The sequence below is a fragment of the Mycteria americana genome, chromosome Z, assembly GCF_035582795.1.
Source record: "Mycteria americana isolate JAX WOST 10 ecotype Jacksonville Zoo and Gardens chromosome Z, USCA_MyAme_1.0, whole genome shotgun sequence".
NCBI lineage: Eukaryota > Metazoa > Chordata > Aves > Ciconiiformes > Ciconiidae > Mycteria > Mycteria americana.
In genome coordinates this window covers 40,931,531-40,950,154 of record NC_134396.1, presented here as the reverse complement: position 1 = coordinate 40,950,154, position 18,624 = coordinate 40,931,531, and the positions used below count along the sequence as shown (strand labels likewise).

The 18,624-nt window shown below is 35.8% G+C and overlaps 1 protein-coding gene across 1 annotated transcript in view; it reads left to right on the top strand.

Annotated features, from left to right (window-relative positions):
- Nucleotides 1-17,558, top strand: part of SLC71A2 (solute carrier family 71 member 2) — a 33,473-nt gene extending 15,915 nt beyond the window's left edge. The window contains exons 4-12 of the mRNA XM_075526984.1: nt 1,369-1,496; nt 2,412-2,526; nt 4,346-4,564; nt 5,708-5,821; nt 6,375-6,446; nt 8,475-8,587; nt 9,514-9,611; nt 11,464-11,621; nt 15,938-17,558. Of these exons, the coding sequence (XP_075383099.1) occupies nt 1,369-1,496; nt 2,412-2,526; nt 4,346-4,564; nt 5,708-5,821; nt 6,375-6,446; nt 8,475-8,587; nt 9,514-9,611; nt 11,464-11,621; nt 15,938-16,141 (1,221 nt within the window). The 3' untranslated portion in view covers nt 16,142-17,558. The remainder of the gene's footprint in view (nt 1-1,368; nt 1,497-2,411; nt 2,527-4,345; nt 4,565-5,707; nt 5,822-6,374; nt 6,447-8,474; nt 8,588-9,513; nt 9,612-11,463; nt 11,622-15,937) is intronic.
- Nucleotides 17,559-18,624: the final 1,066 nt, after the last annotated feature.

The following is an 18,624-nucleotide window of genomic DNA, read 5'->3' as shown; positions in this document are numbered from 1 at the left end:
CTGTTCGTTCACAGTGCAGCGTAACTATGAGTACCACTTAAAAGTAGTGAATGGAGGGTTCCCCATATATTTTCTACAGAGCATATCTGTAAAAAAGTGCAATAATATCATGAACTAAATGTATGTATTGCTCTAACAGGTGTAATAAACAGAGGAGCATAGACCAGAGTGAGTTTGGACTTCAGTGTCCAATATTTTCTTTAAAATGCTGTTTATGAAACACCAAAAGTGTTTTGGGTGACAGCAAAACATGTTAGTTCCTATTCTACTGAAATCTGACTATAAGGAGCAAAAACATTAATTTCAACTAAGGCATCTAACTTTCCTAGGATCCAGTGGTCTGGCTTTATAGCTTTTGCTCTCAGTTGACTTAACTGAAATCATTGGAATTAGAATTGTTTATTGGGATTTGGCAGAATAGTGATTTAGTACAGTAGTCTGTACACATATGTTAAACTTGAAGGTGACTATATGTGAATACTAGAGGTTAGCTAAAGTTAGCTGGATTAGACTTCCAGTCTATTGAGGTACTTAGAGAACCATGTATTTACTAATGTTTGGATTTATGGCAGAGTTGGATTGATGAGAGAACAATATACTAATTAGGAGGAAGATGCATCTGTTCTGGAGGTTTTGCAGTTAACAAACCTGTGAAAGGCTTTGCTTATTTTAATTCTTCTGTGTAATACAGAAAAGATTTGAGGCCTAGATTCTAGGACTTTATGAAATGCTGAAAAATCTAATATTTGATCCTTAGTCAATCTTTTTCATGACAACTGTACGTGTAAGTCTGACTTTTGCCACTGGAATATCATTATGGTGTTCCACTGTCTCAAGTTGTCAAGCTTGCTCAGATGGTTGTCATAGTTCTTGCAATGTACAAATGTCCTGTACATGATAAATACGTAGTATAAAGCAATAAGTGTTCTGTTTAATTGGTTTCAGAAAACAGTTAGGTTACCCAAAACTCTCCCTTAGGACAGTCCAAATTAGAGAGGAATTTGGGTTTGGGATCTAGCACTAAGTCTCATGATAGAGGCTAAGATGATGTCCTTTGTGAAACTAGACTATAGATTTTGCAGATTTTTTAAGAAGCTTTTGCAGTCTGTGGTACTTCTATATTGAATCAAACCGATCTTGAAAAAATGTATGCCTTTTTTTTTAAATGCACTCGGGTTTAATGGATTTGAAACATAAAACATCGGAATCATAGAAAAGTAGACTGTAGAAGAAATTGTGTACAATTTCACTTATCTACAGTTTGTGTTCAATTTATTTTAAATTGCAGTTTTAATTCTTTTATATTGTGGTTAATGTGAAACTTGGAAATGTAAATATAGACATATTAATTGTTTTTTTCTGTCACAGGGTTTTTTGTCCTTTCTCAGTGCTCCACTAATAGGTGCTCTATCAGATGCATGGGGAAGAAAATCTTTTCTTCTTCTTACTGTTTTCTTCACCTGTGCCCCAATTCCATTAATGAGAATAAGTCCATGGTAAGTGGTACAAACTGTAGTAGCGAGCTTGTCAGTACAGCAGAAATTCAGTCAGAGGAGTAGTTTGGGGAAGTGGGAGAGGAGTAGTTTGGGGAAGTGGGAGAGGGGACAATAAGGCAAGAGGAAAGCCACTTTCCTTTCAAGACGTCATTGCATTACTCTGGAGTTTTTCTGTTTAAGAGGTGTTAAAACCATGTATCTTAAAAGTAGAAATTACAGAATGTGATTTAGTTACTGTATTCACACAGGTATAACAGTAACTGAAATGGTTTGATAGCCCTGTCTAACTTAGTTTTAAGCTCAGCTGTTAATTTTTTTTCCCCTGAGGTCTGACAATGCTGTAATAAACATATCTTTAAAGCTAAATGAACCTTGGAATTTATTGACCACAGAAAAGTGTAATTTCTGCAAACAATGTCTTTTAACTCTTTGATTAGGCAATTTTGAAGTCTTAACTGAGTGGAATTGACTTGGTTTCAGTTTCATTTACATTCGTTGTGAAACTTAGGAGGATTACAGAAGAACTTTACGTACACTGAGTGCATTCAGAGTTCAGCTTTTCATGCATTATATATGAGAGTTTTTTCCTTAGCTGGTTGAGAAACTGAATTCTAAGTTCCTTTTTAATAACTTAAACTTGCGTTAGCTTTGAGAGTGTGAAAGTGTATAGGTACCATGTCCTGAAGGGGCCGCTTCTTTTTTTAGGCTGATGTAAAGTAAACAGTAGAATATTAAAAGTTAAAATGCTGTTTTCCAATATTTAAGTGAGACTGCACCATCGTTCATCTCCAATAAAGCTCTATGTTAGTTCTTGAGGAACGCTTCTCATAGCTTAAATACAAACTTGCTTGATTAGTAAGAGAAAAGCAAGAGGTCTTAGCTTAAACTTTCTAATTGTTGCTTTTAAATCATTAGGTGGTACTTCGCTATGATTTCGGTATCTGGAATCTTTTCTGTTACCTTTTCTGTAATATTTGCCTATGTAGCTGATGTAACACAAGAACATGAAAGAATTACAGCCTATGGACTGGTAAGATACGCTAAATTTGAAAAAAAGGTCAGATTATGACCTTCGTATTGAACTTGTTTTGATGCACAGATTGTTTCCTTATTAATGTGATGAGGTTGATAGAGAAAGGAATGAACCATGCATCAAGGCACTGTGTTAGAGTTTGGGAAATCTAATTTAGACTTTCTACTGCTTCACAGGCTGCTCTGTGCTCATAGGAACAGAATAAGAACTTGACAACTTTACCTGCATAGAGGGCATGTGTAACAAAACATGTTTTGAGTTTCAGGCAGAACAAGAAACATTGTTATAGGCAATGCAAGTTTTTTAATCTTTGATCTGGCAATATCTCCCCACCAGCCATAAATTGCACTTTTAGTTTGTGATCACTTTTTAATATTGAATGACTTTTTCTATAGTCAAAACAGACAGAAAGGGAAGGAAAAAAAAAAGCATAATGCAGTATTTTTAGCAACTTAGTCATGACCTTTCTTAATTAGCAAGAGAAGAGGAAAAAATAGTTCGGTTAGTACAAACTAGCCTTTCCAGTAATAATATAATTCCTGCTTAGTTTGCTTTCTTGAATGTCTATATTGGTGTAGGTTTTGGAGGCCCACTGGTAGATGCCCTTAGCCTTTCAATATCATTTATCCCTTCATCCTCTGTGCATCTGTTTTCACTATACAGATATTCATGGACTTGATTTTTGGCTGACTGTACTGTACTTCGAGCTGTTTCCCTTTATTTTTAGCCTTAGGGACATATGAATCCTCAGATGTTGATTTAATAGTTAAGAAAATAACCAAACTTGAACCAAACTTGTGTGTTTTGTTGTAGCACAAAACAGGTTTAAAAGTTCTGGAATTTCCACTTTATTTCCCCTGCTTATAAAGAGGGCCATAAGTATATTTGGAGCATATATTTGCCTGCCTTCAAACACTTTTTTGTTAACAGAAACAGCTTGATCTAAAATTCTGTAAAGTGGTAGACAAAAGTGCAGTTGTTTCGATGAGGTCTAGATCTCTTTCTAATCAGTTCGTTTGTTATACCTTTTTCTTAGGATTTTTTTTCTAGCTTGGTATAAAGCTAAATTTCTAGCTTGTGTTCTTACTTCTTCTATAGAATAGTTATGTAGAGTGTTTTCATTTTGGGGACTGGGAAAGAGTAGCAATCAAAAAAACCAAACCAACTAGCTTTATTCTAACCTTTTCTGATTTTTATAGTGAAATTTAACTACAGCACTTGATTTTTCATCATGTTCCCCTGTATGTGAATACAGTAAGTGATCTGCTAGTAGCTGCATGTCACTACAACATAGTATGAAGCAATACAGTTGTTGTTGAAGTTGTTCATAGATAATGATTTCCTAGTTTGCTGTGCTATCCAGTGGTAGCGATGCATTTAAAATGCAAACTGTTACCAAAGGCATTATGTATTGCTCTGTGTATTACCCAGAGTGCTGAGGCTCAGGTTCACTTAGGCAGGCATTTAAATGTGCTGACAACTTTTTTAGTGAAATCTCATCAAATTCATGACTGGAAAACAAAAAACATTGTAGTCTATTTGAAAGTAAGAGCCATTTTCCTTTGAGCCAAACTCGCTCTTTGACTGCAAATCTTGTCTCATATGGTGGGCTGTGGAGGAGGTTGGAGAAACTTTATTTGGACCCATATTTACTGTCATAAGTGATTTTTTTTTTTTTTAAAACTTAAATTTTTGCTGGTGTTTTGTTTTAAACCATGCTTCTGGGGAGGGGTGGTGGTGTTGAACAAGTTACTTCATTTTTCTGCAGTGGCAGAATAACCAGTTCAACAAGTTTGTAAACTGTTCTTGTGCATAGGTATCTGCCACCTTTGCAGCAAGTTTGGTAACTAGTCCTGCCATTGGAGCATACCTGTCTGCCAGCTACGGAGATAACCTTGTTGTACTAGTGGCCACATTGGTGGCCGTTGTGGACATCTGCTTCATCCTGCTAGCTGTACCAGAATCTCTGCCAGAAAAAATGAGACCTGCTTCATGGGGAGCTTCTATATCGTGGGAACAAGCAGACCCTTTTGCAGTAAGATGCACTTCAATAAGTAATTAATAACTGATGATTAATTAATAATAGTAATTAATTGCATTTTGTAAGCTTGAGACATCTTTAATCTTATCGGTAGCTTGATTATTCAGTATACCATAATCTCTGTTCTCTGCTCTTGCACAAAAAGATCTAGCTACATTTAAAAACCAAAACCAAACCAAACTTTGTGGATAAAATGATTCTTGAATTGGAGACCATGTTCAGTGTGAAATCCAAAGGGAAAATGCTTTACTTTTCTAACTTACTCACTCTGTTTTATTGGAAGAGAAATGCTGAATTCTTACACTGCTACAGACCCCAAAACCTGATATTGTACGACTTTTCCATATTCATTTTATGCTTTGTACTTTTGGTTGGCAATTATCTCTCCCCACTCTTGAATTCCACTTTTGGTTATATGGGATTTCTTTTTAATATAGAATGGATCTATAAAGCCTGATTTTTCTACAGGCATATATAGGAAGGGTTAAAACATACCATGCAGTCTTTCTAGTAACTTGTTAACTTACTTACATTTACTCAGCTAATTTGTGTTTGTGTTACACCTTGGTATCTTAAGAGAGGAAAGAGTGATTGTTCTTCATGAGATTGATCCTGCTGGGAACTGGTTGTGAATGTTCAGAGATGAGTGACATGCTTGAAAGACTGCAGTTAAAGAGTTTGTTTTCCACAATTTATTTGTTACTTGAACTGATTCATATTATGGGTGAACAAGTATAAGAAATGTAAAAGGAAAGATACTCTCATAATTTGGGAAGAGAGACAGTTGTAATGAGGCTATATTATTTGCTAGCATCTTTCAGAACAGATTATTATGGAGATCAATTAGAACATGTTATGCATTTCCGTAAATATTATATGATGCTGTTTTCAGTGAATACTTGTAATTTGGCACTGAACAGTAGCTTCAAAAATCAAACAGAAACTTTGCAGAATAATCAAATACCACAAACCTTATATAACAGGGGATTGTTTCTAGTTTACATGTGTGTTGGGTTTTTTTTGACTCATGGGTAAAAAATTGATTTTTAAAAAGTGAATCCACCTTCTGTTTTCTTTATGCTTTCATTAGACTTTGTATAAATGTTCCAATACTTATTTTGTTTATTTGTTTTACAGTCTCTGAAGAAGGTTAGAAAAGACTCTACGGTTCTCCCGATCTGCATTACAGTATTTCTCTCCTATCTGCCTGAGGCTGGCCAGTATTCTAGCTTTTTCCTCTACTTGCGACAGGTGAATGTTGGTGTCTTCACATCTTACTAAGGATGTTTAAATAAGTATTCCCTAAGACCTGTTTCTTGTTGAAATCTGCTCAGAAAACTGCTTTGTGGAAAAACACAGCTTTAAAAAATAAAGGCAGGGTACCTTGCTAAGCCAAAAACTGAATAACACTTGACTCCTGATGTATAAACCCTGCCATAGTTGAAGCATGTGTTCATAAAGTTAAGCAGACCTTTGTTCCCATTTAGTGCAGCGGTTTCTATGTCTAGAGGTGGGATCTTGCCTGTTGAAAAGCTATTGTGTCTGTGGGAGGGGATAGAGAAATTCAATTTCCGGATACATGACCTCCTCTGTCTCCTTTTTTTAAGTCAGTTTTTTTTTTTTCCTTGTGTGGATTTCTTGGCAAGCAGTTGAGTTAAGGATTATTCTTGAAAGTGGACACTTCCTGTATGGATTTAGATTATAAGCAGGGATCAATGTTTTCTTTGAAGAAGATATCTGTTTGCTAGTGATTGTCCTGGATTGTGTTTGGCATTTGTTTTATGCATTTTCTGCTTCTCTTCAGATTATAGGTTTTGGATCTGCTAGCATTGCAGCATTTATAGCTGTGGTAGGCATTCTGTCTATAATAGCTCAGGTAAGCTTTATTCTTTTTAGTGTTTTATTAAACAGTACAAACTGAGTGCTGAGGCACACGCTTCTGACTATTAAGCTAGCCTATAAACTTCTTATGATCGAAAATGCCCCTGTATCTTGCATTCTCTAAAGGTTTTATTCATACATAGTCTGCATAAATGTCTTGCTTTAAATCTGCTTTCCTTAGAAATACTGGACCTGGGCATCAGAAAATGAAACTAAAATTTGCTAAGCTTGGATCAGTAAGTTTACTGGAACTCTGGCTTTAAATGATTAAAACGATGTAGGAAATTGGCTACTTAATGCAAGGCCTTCTGAAAGGGAAACATGTTACTTACTTTAAGCAAAAGTCATGCTACTTGCACCTATTCAGTTGGCTCATACTATCAAACTTGTGTACAAACAATGCAGGTATTGACGTGATCTGTCCAGGGTCACTTAGGCTCAGCATGGAGGCTGAGGAATTGTGAAGCCTTGGTATATTGCTTTCGTACCTCTTAACATGTTACCTTTTGTTGGCAACAGTGAGCTGGTTTTTGGACAGGTGCTTTATACCTTTTAGAAATCAAACCGTTTTTATGATGTGATCTTTGGTATCTTTATGGATACAGTTTGTCTTCCTGTTGTGATAACAGGAAGAGGAATGGCACATACAATGTGCTGTAACCTTGTTGCCATCTTTAGCAGAGTGGAGGTCTTGCTGTTTTGATGTAAACAATGCATTCCTCAGTGTTTACCAATTTTACGGGTGTCAGTTGTGTCCTTCATTATCAATACAAGTAATTATTTTAATCCTTCCTCTGTGGTTTGTTCTGATGCTTTTATGTGCACTCACATTTGCCAATCATACTTTATTCAGACCAGTATTTTTGCTAAAAATCTCTAAAATGGCTGCCCTTCTGCTTCATAATTTTCAGTGTTAAAATGAGGAAACTCTGCATTGATTTTTGAACTCTTTGAAGACTGCAGCTTATTGAAATAAGCTTTGCTTCATAAATACTGATTTGTGTTGGCATGTTGGATATCTCCAGAAAGAACTGATCACATGTAGATGGAATTACTGTTTTTTGCTATTTAGCTTTCAAACTAGCTTTGTCTAAGAATGAGAAACAAGAAAACTAGTGTAATATGTTCATGAGAGAGGAAGTATGCTTTGCTCTGCAACCCTTCTGGTTCCTTTTCTCTGGCTTTTCACTGATGCATTGCTGAGTTTTTCATGTTGAAGAAAAATGTGCAGTGTTTACTGAGTGAAATTCTCCATATGGACTTTCCCTTACTAGGAACGGTCTGCTTCTTGCCATGAGTGTATTGCTATTGTATCTGAATTGGGACCTCCTTCCCCCTCAGCAGTAACACTTCTAACAGATGAAAACCAGTCATCTTCCTTCAGGATTAGTTTCCATGTGTAAATAAAAAGGTCATATGAGTGGTGTAAAGAGTCAGCAGAAAATGTAATTAAAGATGCGTAGGAATTGGCGTCAGCCAAATTCCAGTGCATGTGGTGAATTTGGAAAAGCAGCAGGATTTACATGTTGGTTTTAATTGTAAATTTGGATAGTAATTCACCTGACCTAAAGAGATTACTTTTTTCTGAGCTAACGGTCTTTTTTTCTCTAGTATTTGTAGATACTGGTAAATTCAACCCATATCCAGCCTGTACTATCTGAACTTGGTACCAGTATTTATTGTGGAACACTCTAGTCTGTAATGAAACAGAATTGTAGAGGTGGAAACGAAAGCCTGTTTACAGTAGAAACAGACACTGAGATAGAATGTCCATAGAGAAGGCAATATGTATGCCTCTTGATGTCCTGAAACAGAAACTCTTTAATAGTTAAGAATGTCTGTACATCAAATGTTGATATGACTAGTCTGCATTTTGGACTTAATACAGGGGAAGTAAGAGCATGAATAGTATGAATTTCCTCAGCAGTTAAAAGGTCTCTCGAATTACTTTGCGTAGAAGGAGAAATTACTTTAGCAATCTGGCTTTTAAAATAACTTTTGGATGAACCAATTTCTCTTGCAGACTGTGTTTCTCAGTATCTTGATGAGGTCGATAGGGAATAAAAATACAGTTCTCCTTGGCCTTGGCTTTCAGATCCTTCAGTTGGCTTGGTATGGTTTTGGATCTCAGTCTTGGTAAGCATGCATTTTCATAGGTACATACCTGTTAAGGAACTGAAAAAGTTTTTCCAAGAAATTCTACCACTTAGTTCTGTTGTCACAAGTATTTAAATGTTCTGTGAATTAGGCATTCTCATTTGTATTACAGTACCAAAGTTTGGTCTGCTTTTGCACATGTAGGAATGATAGAATTTTCCAGGTATATAGTGTAAGTTGCAGACCAACAACCCTTTTGAAAAAGGAGTCTTTCCACCATTTTGGTCCACTGAGTTTTATGTCTACAATGGTTAAAACTTTTTCTTAAGCTCACAAGCTAGTAAGGAGTATGTTCTCTCCAGTAATTCCACTAGATCCATTCTATCAGTCAGCTACTGGACCTCTACTTTTTTCTTTTTTTCTAACATGTTATTCTCTTACTATAACTATATTTGGTCTTGGAAACTATCTAGACCTTCTTTTGTTGGAAAAACTGTCTGTAAGTAAAGTGAACTAGAACTGTAAGTTGGAACAGCTTTTTCTTTACAAAGTTAATCCTACTGACAGTGATGAATGCGTGTTCTTTATCAGAGCACTTCCTAGTGAGTTATACAAGTTAGAGAACTGCCTCACAGGGACACCCTGTGAAATTGTTCCCTTATACAGCCTTTGGAGAGGGAAAGCCAGTGCATCACTTCACTCCCACTCACTTCTTTTCCTCTGCTGTAATAGCTAGTGTAGAATCAAATACACTTCTGTTCCAACAAGCTCAGGGTAATTTGTGGGACGGGAGCAGGAAGAAGGCCCTGACCAGATAGTTTCCAGTCTTCAGGTATTTTAGTAAGAGTACTTTTGAAAGGGCATTAAGCCTTAAATGAGGGTATCCTTGTGGCCCTTTTTGGGGGGGGTGGGCAGTAATAATATTGGCAATCTCATTTTTAATTCAAATCATGTATTTAACACAGGATGATGTGGGCAGCAGGAGCTGTAGCAGCAATGTCAAGCATTACATTCCCAGCAATCAGTGCTTTGGTTTCACGAAATGCAGAGCCAGATCAACAAGGTGAGTCCCGATTGAATTTCTGTTTCAGCATCAGACTGCTTTCTTGGATGACTTCTGTCTAGAAAGCAGAATACTTATCTAGGTGTACTTTTCAAATATGTTGATGAGTAATGAGTTTCTTTGGTAGTAGCTGTCTGGTAGCAGGAAGTCTGCCAATCTATATAGAGAGGAAGGAGGTACACAAATTTATCAAATTTGCATTGCAAAATACATAGTTTCTGTCTGACCAGTAACTTCTCGTCTAGCTTCCTGTAAGAGTACTACCAAAGCAACAAAAACAGATGTGGTAACTTTCATGTTTTTTCCTTCATCTTTTTTTATTAAAAGTAATATTCTCTAAGCAGATAGTGAGGATTAATGTAACAATACCATCTTGCTAATGGAAACTAAAAACACATCTTACCAGATTAAAGGAAGCCTATACAAGAAGCTCTATTCTGTGTGGAAAAGTTGGCCCTATTTGCTATAACACTTCAGATTTTCAAGGAATAGAAGAGAAGTTTAAGTAAATAGTTGATATGAGAAGACAGAAAAATTAATTGATTTTGATGTGAAGGGGAAGAACAATCAGAAATAACTCTTCATTTAAAATGAAGTGAGGAAAGGAGTCATCACGAAGTATAACACTGGCATATAATAACTGAATTTAGTGTTCTCTTTAAAAAAAACCTGTACATATAAATCATAAGTATCAGTCTATCTTTAACATTGTACAACTTGAAGTTAGATAAGTGCCATTAATATGGGAGGTACAAAGGAGCTGGAGTTCTAGGAGGCAGATTTCTATTGAGTTTGAAAGGTGCAAAAGACAGTATTTTATGTGGCTTTTTTATCATTCCCCTCTCCACCACTTTTGTTTCTAATAGAGACATTTAAAAGACTTGTTTTCTACTTATGGCATGAAATGAATAGTTTAGTTAAGTTGATAGAAGTCATTGATCTTTCATTTTACAGAGAGGAAACTACTGTTAATAGCTCAGGCATACAATAGTTCTAGAGTGAAGTTTTGCCACCTAGTGGCACGAAGATTTTAAGCTTACATGTCAGCCTCTGAAGAAAAAAGGTGGACAACTTTCATTTCGGCATGTTTTCTTTCCTTCCATTTTACAAGTTACTGCCTTAAGAAGGAAGGGGATACACAGACTACTAATATTGTAAAAATAGTGTTCTGTAGAATCTTAATCTGTAAGATCGTAAAAAACTTTTTACACTGTTGTCACAATCACTTAATGAAGTTGAAACAGAAATACACCCATAAAACTTTGATTAATCAAGCTTTTAAAATAATCTAATGTGAAACTGCAACCAATCTAGTATTGTGAATTTACTGTAGTACTGCTGAACTTACTGCCCCAAATAAGTTACTTGGTACTTAAATGAATCCTGGTTGTAGTCTGGTGAAGGGAAGAAATCTGTTACAGTTTGTGCATATTTTGCCAATAACAACCCTTAACACATAGATATATTACTCTAAATTTCACTTGAAAATAAATTGAGCAGGCACCACACTTAACCTCTGCTTTCTTCATTGTAAGCTTTGGGTGAGGGTGGAAGAACTGTAATACAGAAAATTAGACTTGCACATAAATTTAGTCACTCATATTCAAAACTCATATTGCTTCCAGTATCATGCAAGTACAGTGACAGAACTATGGTCATGCAGAGGATTATTTTAACCCAGCAAAGTTGTCTCCAATGTATTTCTTAAGATTTTAGTATGTAGAAATAATTATGAGATGTGCTATTTTGGAACAGCCATTACACTCCAAGCTGTTGGCTCTGAGTGTTTTATCCTTGATTAAAAAAATAAAATCCTACTTTTTTTCTTTTTTTTTTTTCCTCCCTTCATTAGGTGTTGTCCAAGGAATAATAACTGGAATAAGAGGTCTGTGCAATGGCCTGGGACCAGCACTCTATGGCTTTATTTTCTTTCTCTTTCATGTGGAGCTCAATGAATTGCCACCTGATCAGACTTCTGGAAAAAAAGCAATGCAAGATCCCAGTGATGAGGTAAGTTTCAAATTTGGTGTGAAGTTTGCAGTGTAGAACTCACAAGGGTAAAAATCTGTCATTTTTGATTGATTTAAAATCTTGATATCTAATTCTTGAACTACTTAGTTCTCACTTGTCAGCTTTATTGAAATATTAAGATAGCTCATAACTTAAATTTGATAGTAAATATTTAGATTTACAGTAGTAGCAGCTTTGGTTTCAGTATTCTAACGGAACCAGTTAACTTCTTTTGATGTAAATCTACTCAAAACACAGCTGTAACCCTGAATTACAGTGAAACATGAAATTTTGACGAGTCATTTTTGGTAACTCAGTAAATTGTAACAAGTTTATCTTTGAACCTCATGGCAATAGGTTAAGTATTCATGTATAGGACAATTCAGGATACAGTTGAGATACTTTTTTTTTTTTTTTTTTTTTCTTCCAATGGCAGTAACAATGCTGTTCATCACCTTTCCTTACCCGTATGAAACTTGGGAGGGAGGGGAGAAGTCAATCCTATACAACATTTCTTTGGAACTCCCTTCAGTCTTTTCTTGTATCCCTTCCATCTTTGTTCCAGGTCTGCATTTTTGTCTGCTTTGTTCTTTCCTATTTGACTTCCAAAATATTAAATATATGCTTACGAGAGTTTGGAGAATCTTATGGACCCTTTCTTCTTTTTAGCTTGATTGGTCTGACCTCTTCAGCTACAATTTCATTGCTTTTTCAAAATCCTAAGAATGGACTTTTCAGAGAGCTGATGATCTCTTAGCTTAAGAGCTGATTAAGAAAGACAACAGGGTAGCTCAATATGTAAATAAGTGGTGGCTGTTACTGTGGAAACAACTGGTTTTTGTTCATCCTCCAGTCTGTGCATCTTTCCAGGTATTAACTATAACCAGTGCTTGAACATAGTGCTCACTGTTGTACCTATGGTAAGGTGCTCCATAATTTGCTCAAGCAAACTGAGTAGAGTTTTAGAGTAAGGGGGCAAAGACACTCTTTTTGTTGTACAAAAAGGAAATGGTGGTAAAATATGGGAAAACCTTTACAATCATGATTTCAGGTTTTCAAGAGCTTTGTCATGCTTCCACTAGTTAAAATTCTGCTCTTGAACTCTGTTTTTTAAAGCATTGAATCACATAAGGTTTTCTTGGGGACAGGGAGCGTGTTGGCTCTTTGACCTTGTACACGCATTTCTGTTACAAATAATTTCAGTATGTTCTGTTACTTTAAGAATATCCATGTGTTTTTTTTGTTGAAGTAGCCCAGACATATTACAGTGGAGCAACTGACTGTTCCAGTAAGTTAGAAATTAGTCAAAACTTCTATTATGAAATTTTCTAAAGCTTGTGGCAGAGGAAATTCCTGCGCTGAAGCTTAATGTATGAGCTTCTTTATAAAATAATGATTTTTCTAAGCTGTAAGTGTAATTTAAACCATAGTTTCAGATGTCCTTGTTTTCTTGAAAACCTACTTAATAAATAAGTAGCCATTTTTTAGTTAGCAATATGGCAAAATCAGTAAGTATTTGCATAACTAAGATTGCTTTTTATTCCAATTTCAGTGGGACAGCTCTTATGTTTAATTATTAAGTACTCATAAGCTTTGTTAAATGTTTGTAATTACATCTCTCCCTGTTAATAGTTACCCGGCACATAACATGTAAAACTATCATTCAGGAAAATAACAATACAATTTTTTCTTACTAATTCTTATGTTCAAGTCTAATATAACAGTGGGAAAGAACTCTGCAATTTAAATATTATATAGCTTTGAAAATTGGTCTAAGTAAAATGAGTGAAAGTGAAAACTAGGGAATGCACCAAGATTAGACAAGGAAATTAGCAAATGTGTACAAGCCTAGCCTACAACACTAGTACTAGTGCCTTGGATTTGCAAGGCCCAAATGCAAGATACCCATCTCTTGATTTTGTTCAGTGTTTTAAATTGGCAACTAGGAGTTGCTTTACAGATATACATAGTTAGAAAAATGTTTCCTTGATTTTATTAAATGCTAATAAATGTTCACTAAGAAGTGTTTTCATAACAAGTTTAAATGATAAAGTAGCTTGTTTTAAAAAGTTACTGGATGTCTGTGGAACTACAGTTAACTGATATAATGTGTTTTAGTCTGTGACAAACATTGTTAACTTTTTTTTCTTGACACTGAAGCTTGTATTCTACCCCTGTTTGTCAAAGGCAATGAATCTATAGAAACTCAATTGAGAATGCACTGTTACTGTTCTGAACCTTGATCAAACCCAGTGTGCTGTTGAGGTGAATTAAAAACAGTTCTTCCTCCTTTGTTTCTACTACTGTAATAGTGGGTGTAACTGCAACTACAGGAAATAGATTTTTAAGTTGTTAGGTTATTTATATAGGTATTGTTAAAATTACTAATGTGAAGAATAAATTTGTTTGTGTAACTTTTGACACGTTTTACTTTGAGACAAAGCTGTCTTGTCCCATTTAAAAAAACCAAAACATTTAAATTTAACTTAACTAGTGAAAGCTGATGATTGTCATAATTGAGTATTGTACCTTTCAGATATAAAGTCTTCTGTGTTCACTGATGGACAGAGTGCTAAAACAAATTGTTAGATGTAATAGTTCTGTAAACCTTCATATTTAAACAGTGGTGACAGGAATGTCTGGATGCAAATTTCAGTCATTTAACAAGTAGAGTGAATGGAGGAGAATACATCCTAGCGGTCATTTCTGATGTTTTTTTAAACAGCTCGAACTTAATTTTTTTCTTTTTTTGAGTTACCTTTAAGTATTCATTTCTGTTACTCTAGAGGATTTAAGAATAGGATTTTACTGAATATCACCTTTTTTTTTTTCTCGTGGAGGTGGGAGAGCTGCAATTTTACCATAGGTCACATTTGTGATTCTCTTTTTGTCAAAGAAAAGTTCTGATGCACCTATTCAGGAAAGATTGTGTATCTGCTCTGCAGAGCATAAATAGTAAAAGTTAAGCATATCTGTCTTAATTCCCATTTAAATAACTGTTTTCAAAACTGGAGAGCCTGAAGAGGAGAGTGAGGTTGCATCACTATGATTATCCACAGGGAGCCCTTACAGCAAACAGTGCAGTCACAGGCTGTGTTTGGAGAGTAACAATAACACTTGGCAATGCAATGAGTAAGGACTGCTTTTCAGAACTTCTTACTCTCTTCAGTGAAACTGCAATAGTGGAATATTCGAAAGCTGCTCAGATAAATCAGCTGTTTTACTACAAATGAGGTATTTATGGAAGTTTATTACATTCTTTAAGTACTTGTGGGCTTAGCACCTCTTGAAGATTTAAGTAATATTCTTAATATAGATTCTGTTAATATGATTATATACCTTACATTTAGAGACCATCAGCTGAAGAATTAGGCCTCTGCTTGTAACAAGAGTTGAAGGGAGGGAAATACCCTGTTACTGTATGCTTAATTTCAGCTACTTTCCCACTTCATATTAGAATAAATTTCTGCATTTCATTTGGTAGGAAAAAAGTACACTGGATTGACAAGTTTCATCTTCTGATTTTTATTTTAGTTGACAAAAATACAGCAAAGTTGTTTAAGAATTAAAAAAAAAAGTTGATGGATTGCTGACACTTTCTTTTGTAGAGTTTTGTCATCAAACTTACCTGGTTTAAAATTAGTCTTACAGCCTTTCTGGTGCTTGTTTTTAATTGCGGTTATGAAATGTGGATAAGTTGTATTTTAAATTTTAAAATAAACTACTTAGAAGCAAGAGAGAATAACTCCAAATACCCAGTTGTTATACATGCCAGCAACCTGTCTCTGCAGTGAGAACAGTATGTACTGCATAGCCTGCTGTTGCTTTCCTCACTCATGTATTAGTTGTTGGGGACGTTTGTTTATTTGGCTAACTTGATTCTAAAGTATGTCAGCCGTGGAAGCAAGTGGAAAAAGTGAAGTTAAGTTAAAGATTTATTGGGCATTTGTACTTCTGGATGTTGAAACCTTATCCTATTAATCTTCAGCAGAGTCTTGCTGATTCAACAGGCGTGTTGCCTAAAGAAAAAAAAATTACAAAGAAGCATCAGTCAACGTCTATTTCATCTGCTAGGCAATCCTGTGTCAATTAGTAGTTTCTGTTTTTTAGATCAGTGTGCACATCAGGTGAGGAATTCTTAGGGATTGTAGATGCAGAAAATTCATGTTGCAGTGCCCAGATGAACTTGTTTGCATAAACTTTATAGTCACTGTAAATACATCTCCCATTATCTACTGCCTTAATGGTATAGTTCTTAATGCAAAAGTCAATGTCTAAAACGTCATGAATTCTTTGTTATGCTTGTTTCCCTGCAGAGAGCAATCATTCCTGGTCCACCCTTCCTGGTTGGAGCATGCATTGTTCTTCTGGCTTTTCTAGTTGCCTTGTTTATTCCTGAGCACAGCAAAGCCAGCAGTACCAGAAAACACAGCAACAGCGTCGGCAGTACTCTGAGTAACAACCTAGACCGAAGTAGTGAAGAGGACATTGAACCATTGCTGCAAGATAGTAGCGTATGAAGGCTAACTTCTGAGGAGACTATGGAACAAATTCATGCACTGAATTGTAGCTCTGGAAGCTTGGTGGGATGTACAGAGTATCTGGCCTCTGAAAGGAAGGCAGCTGTGTACAAGGGAAGGTCACATGCTGTATGATATTTGAGGTTGATACCGTACTTGCAGGAGGGCTTGTTTAGGTGTGATTCTACCCAATATTGGACTGCAAATGCTATGTCAAATCCTGGTATTTGGTAGAAACCTGAATATACAGACATAATGGATTTTTTTTTAAAGTTTGAATGTTCAATTCCCAAAGTTGTATGCAAAATAATCAGGTTTGAGGCAGAACAGTTTCTGCCACCACTGTTAAAGGTTGTTTTGCATTTCTTATGCCTTTTGTCTGCATGTATGCCATGTGTAGTCCGCACAATGTGAGAGGGGATTGATCTATATAGTTCTGGTATCTGAAATAGTGATTATCAATAAAAGTAATTAAATTTCCTGAAGACACATTCTCAAATATTACTTAGTAACAAGAAGTCCAGTAGTTACCAGAAAGCAATGATGACACTGAGTTGACTTCTGAGGGTGTATGATCACACATGACAGTCATTACCTATAAATGAAGGTCATATTGAAGTCTTAAACCCACATTTCAGAAGAGTCAGTTCTGAGCAGTTAAAGCAAATCCAGTTGGCACATGAGAGCACTGGTCACGTTAATGTTTTGCTAATAAAAAGATAGAATTTTAAGTACAAAATGAGCAGTGTCAGAAATATGGACGCTCCTGACTTCTGAGGCAGGAAAAACAGTGGGTGCCAGAGTAGTTTACATCAAGAAATATGTATATTTATTGCATTTTGTCACTTTATCTGCGATATGAAATAATCTTTCCTATTAATTCCTTTCACCCCTGCCTTAACTGCCACTTACTGTTCAGTTATTAATCATATTTAGCCTTCATATCACTATCTTATCTGCTGGATCTCATGGATATATTCATATCAAATTTCCTTTCCAAAAGATGCTTTAAAGGAGTTATGGCTACAAATGTGCTAATTTTTAGAGACATTTTATGAAAAATACAGAGATTTATATGTATTTTGCTGCAGTGTAAATGGACCATTAAACCCAACTTTAATGAAGTACTCCTATGAATGTTTTATATGTATGCAATATATGTAGATATTTGTAAGGAGTTTTAATTTTTCCAGATGGGGTGCTGTGTAAATCATGTATTTATAAATGTAATGAGGGTACCGACAGATATACAGTTTTTTAAAAGGATTGTGTATTGACTGAACAAATTTTAAAAATATATATTTTGAAACTTGTTCCACATTGAGCAGAGATATCAAACCTTTTGTACTATGCGGTGTGGTTTTTAAGTTAATAAGCTTCCTAATGCATAATAAATCTGCATCTTAAGCTTTCTAGGTTTCGTGTGTAAGTGTGTGTTCTTCCAAGTTCACTATTGTGCCTTCTCTGCTTCAGAACAGAAGTGGTTTAATGCTAGTGCTGGATTACAGTACCTGAATTCCTGGTGTATTGTTGTGTCTGTGTCATCAAGCATGGTGAAAAGCATGCTTTGCTCAGAAGTCTATTTGGTGTCTGACATGATGTCCACTGGGGTGGAGAAGTGGAAAGAGTAGAAGGGAGTCAGTTTAGGAAAAAAAAAAAAAAAAAGGCATTGCTGATCTGAACAGTACTACAGAATTAAGATGCTTTTTCTGATGAGGCTTAGGTGTTTATTTTACTTCGAATTACTTGGAATTCAAGCGTGGGCTTTTATGCTGGATATTTTATTTTTCCTGCAGGCCAGACTGCAGTCAAGTAGGTTTTGCATGATCCCAGTGTAGAATGTCTTAAACTTGGTGTGGAACTTAAGAGATCATACCATATATTAGTGTTAAAAGTAGCAGGTGTCAAATTTATTACTGCTAATAGTATTCCAGCAATGGATCAAATTTGAATTTTTAAAGTAGAATCTCAGAATCACAGAATGGTTGGGATTGGAAGGGACCTTTAAAGATCATGGGACAGGGACATCTTTCACTAGATCAGTTTGCTCAAAGTCCTGTCCAGCCTGACCTTGAACACTTCCAGCGATGGGGCATCCACAACTTCTCTGGGCAACCTGTTCCAGTGTCTCACCACCCTCATCGTAATAAATTTCTTCCTTATGTCCAATCTAAACTTACCCTTTTCAGTTTAAAACTGTTGTCCCTTCTTCTGTTGCTACAGGCCCTGGTAAAATGTCTTTCTTTGTCTTTCTTATAAGCCCCGTTTATATATTGAAGGGGTCTTCTCCAGGCTGAACAACCCCAACTCTCTTGGCCTTTCTTCACAGGAGACTTGTTCTAGCCCTCTGACCATTTTCATGGCCCTCCTCTGGACCCGCTGCAACAGGTCCATGTCTGCCTTGTGCTGGGGAACCCAGAGCTGGATGCAAAAAAATATTTTGAGCATGTACCCATATTGCATATTTTTATAAATTACATACA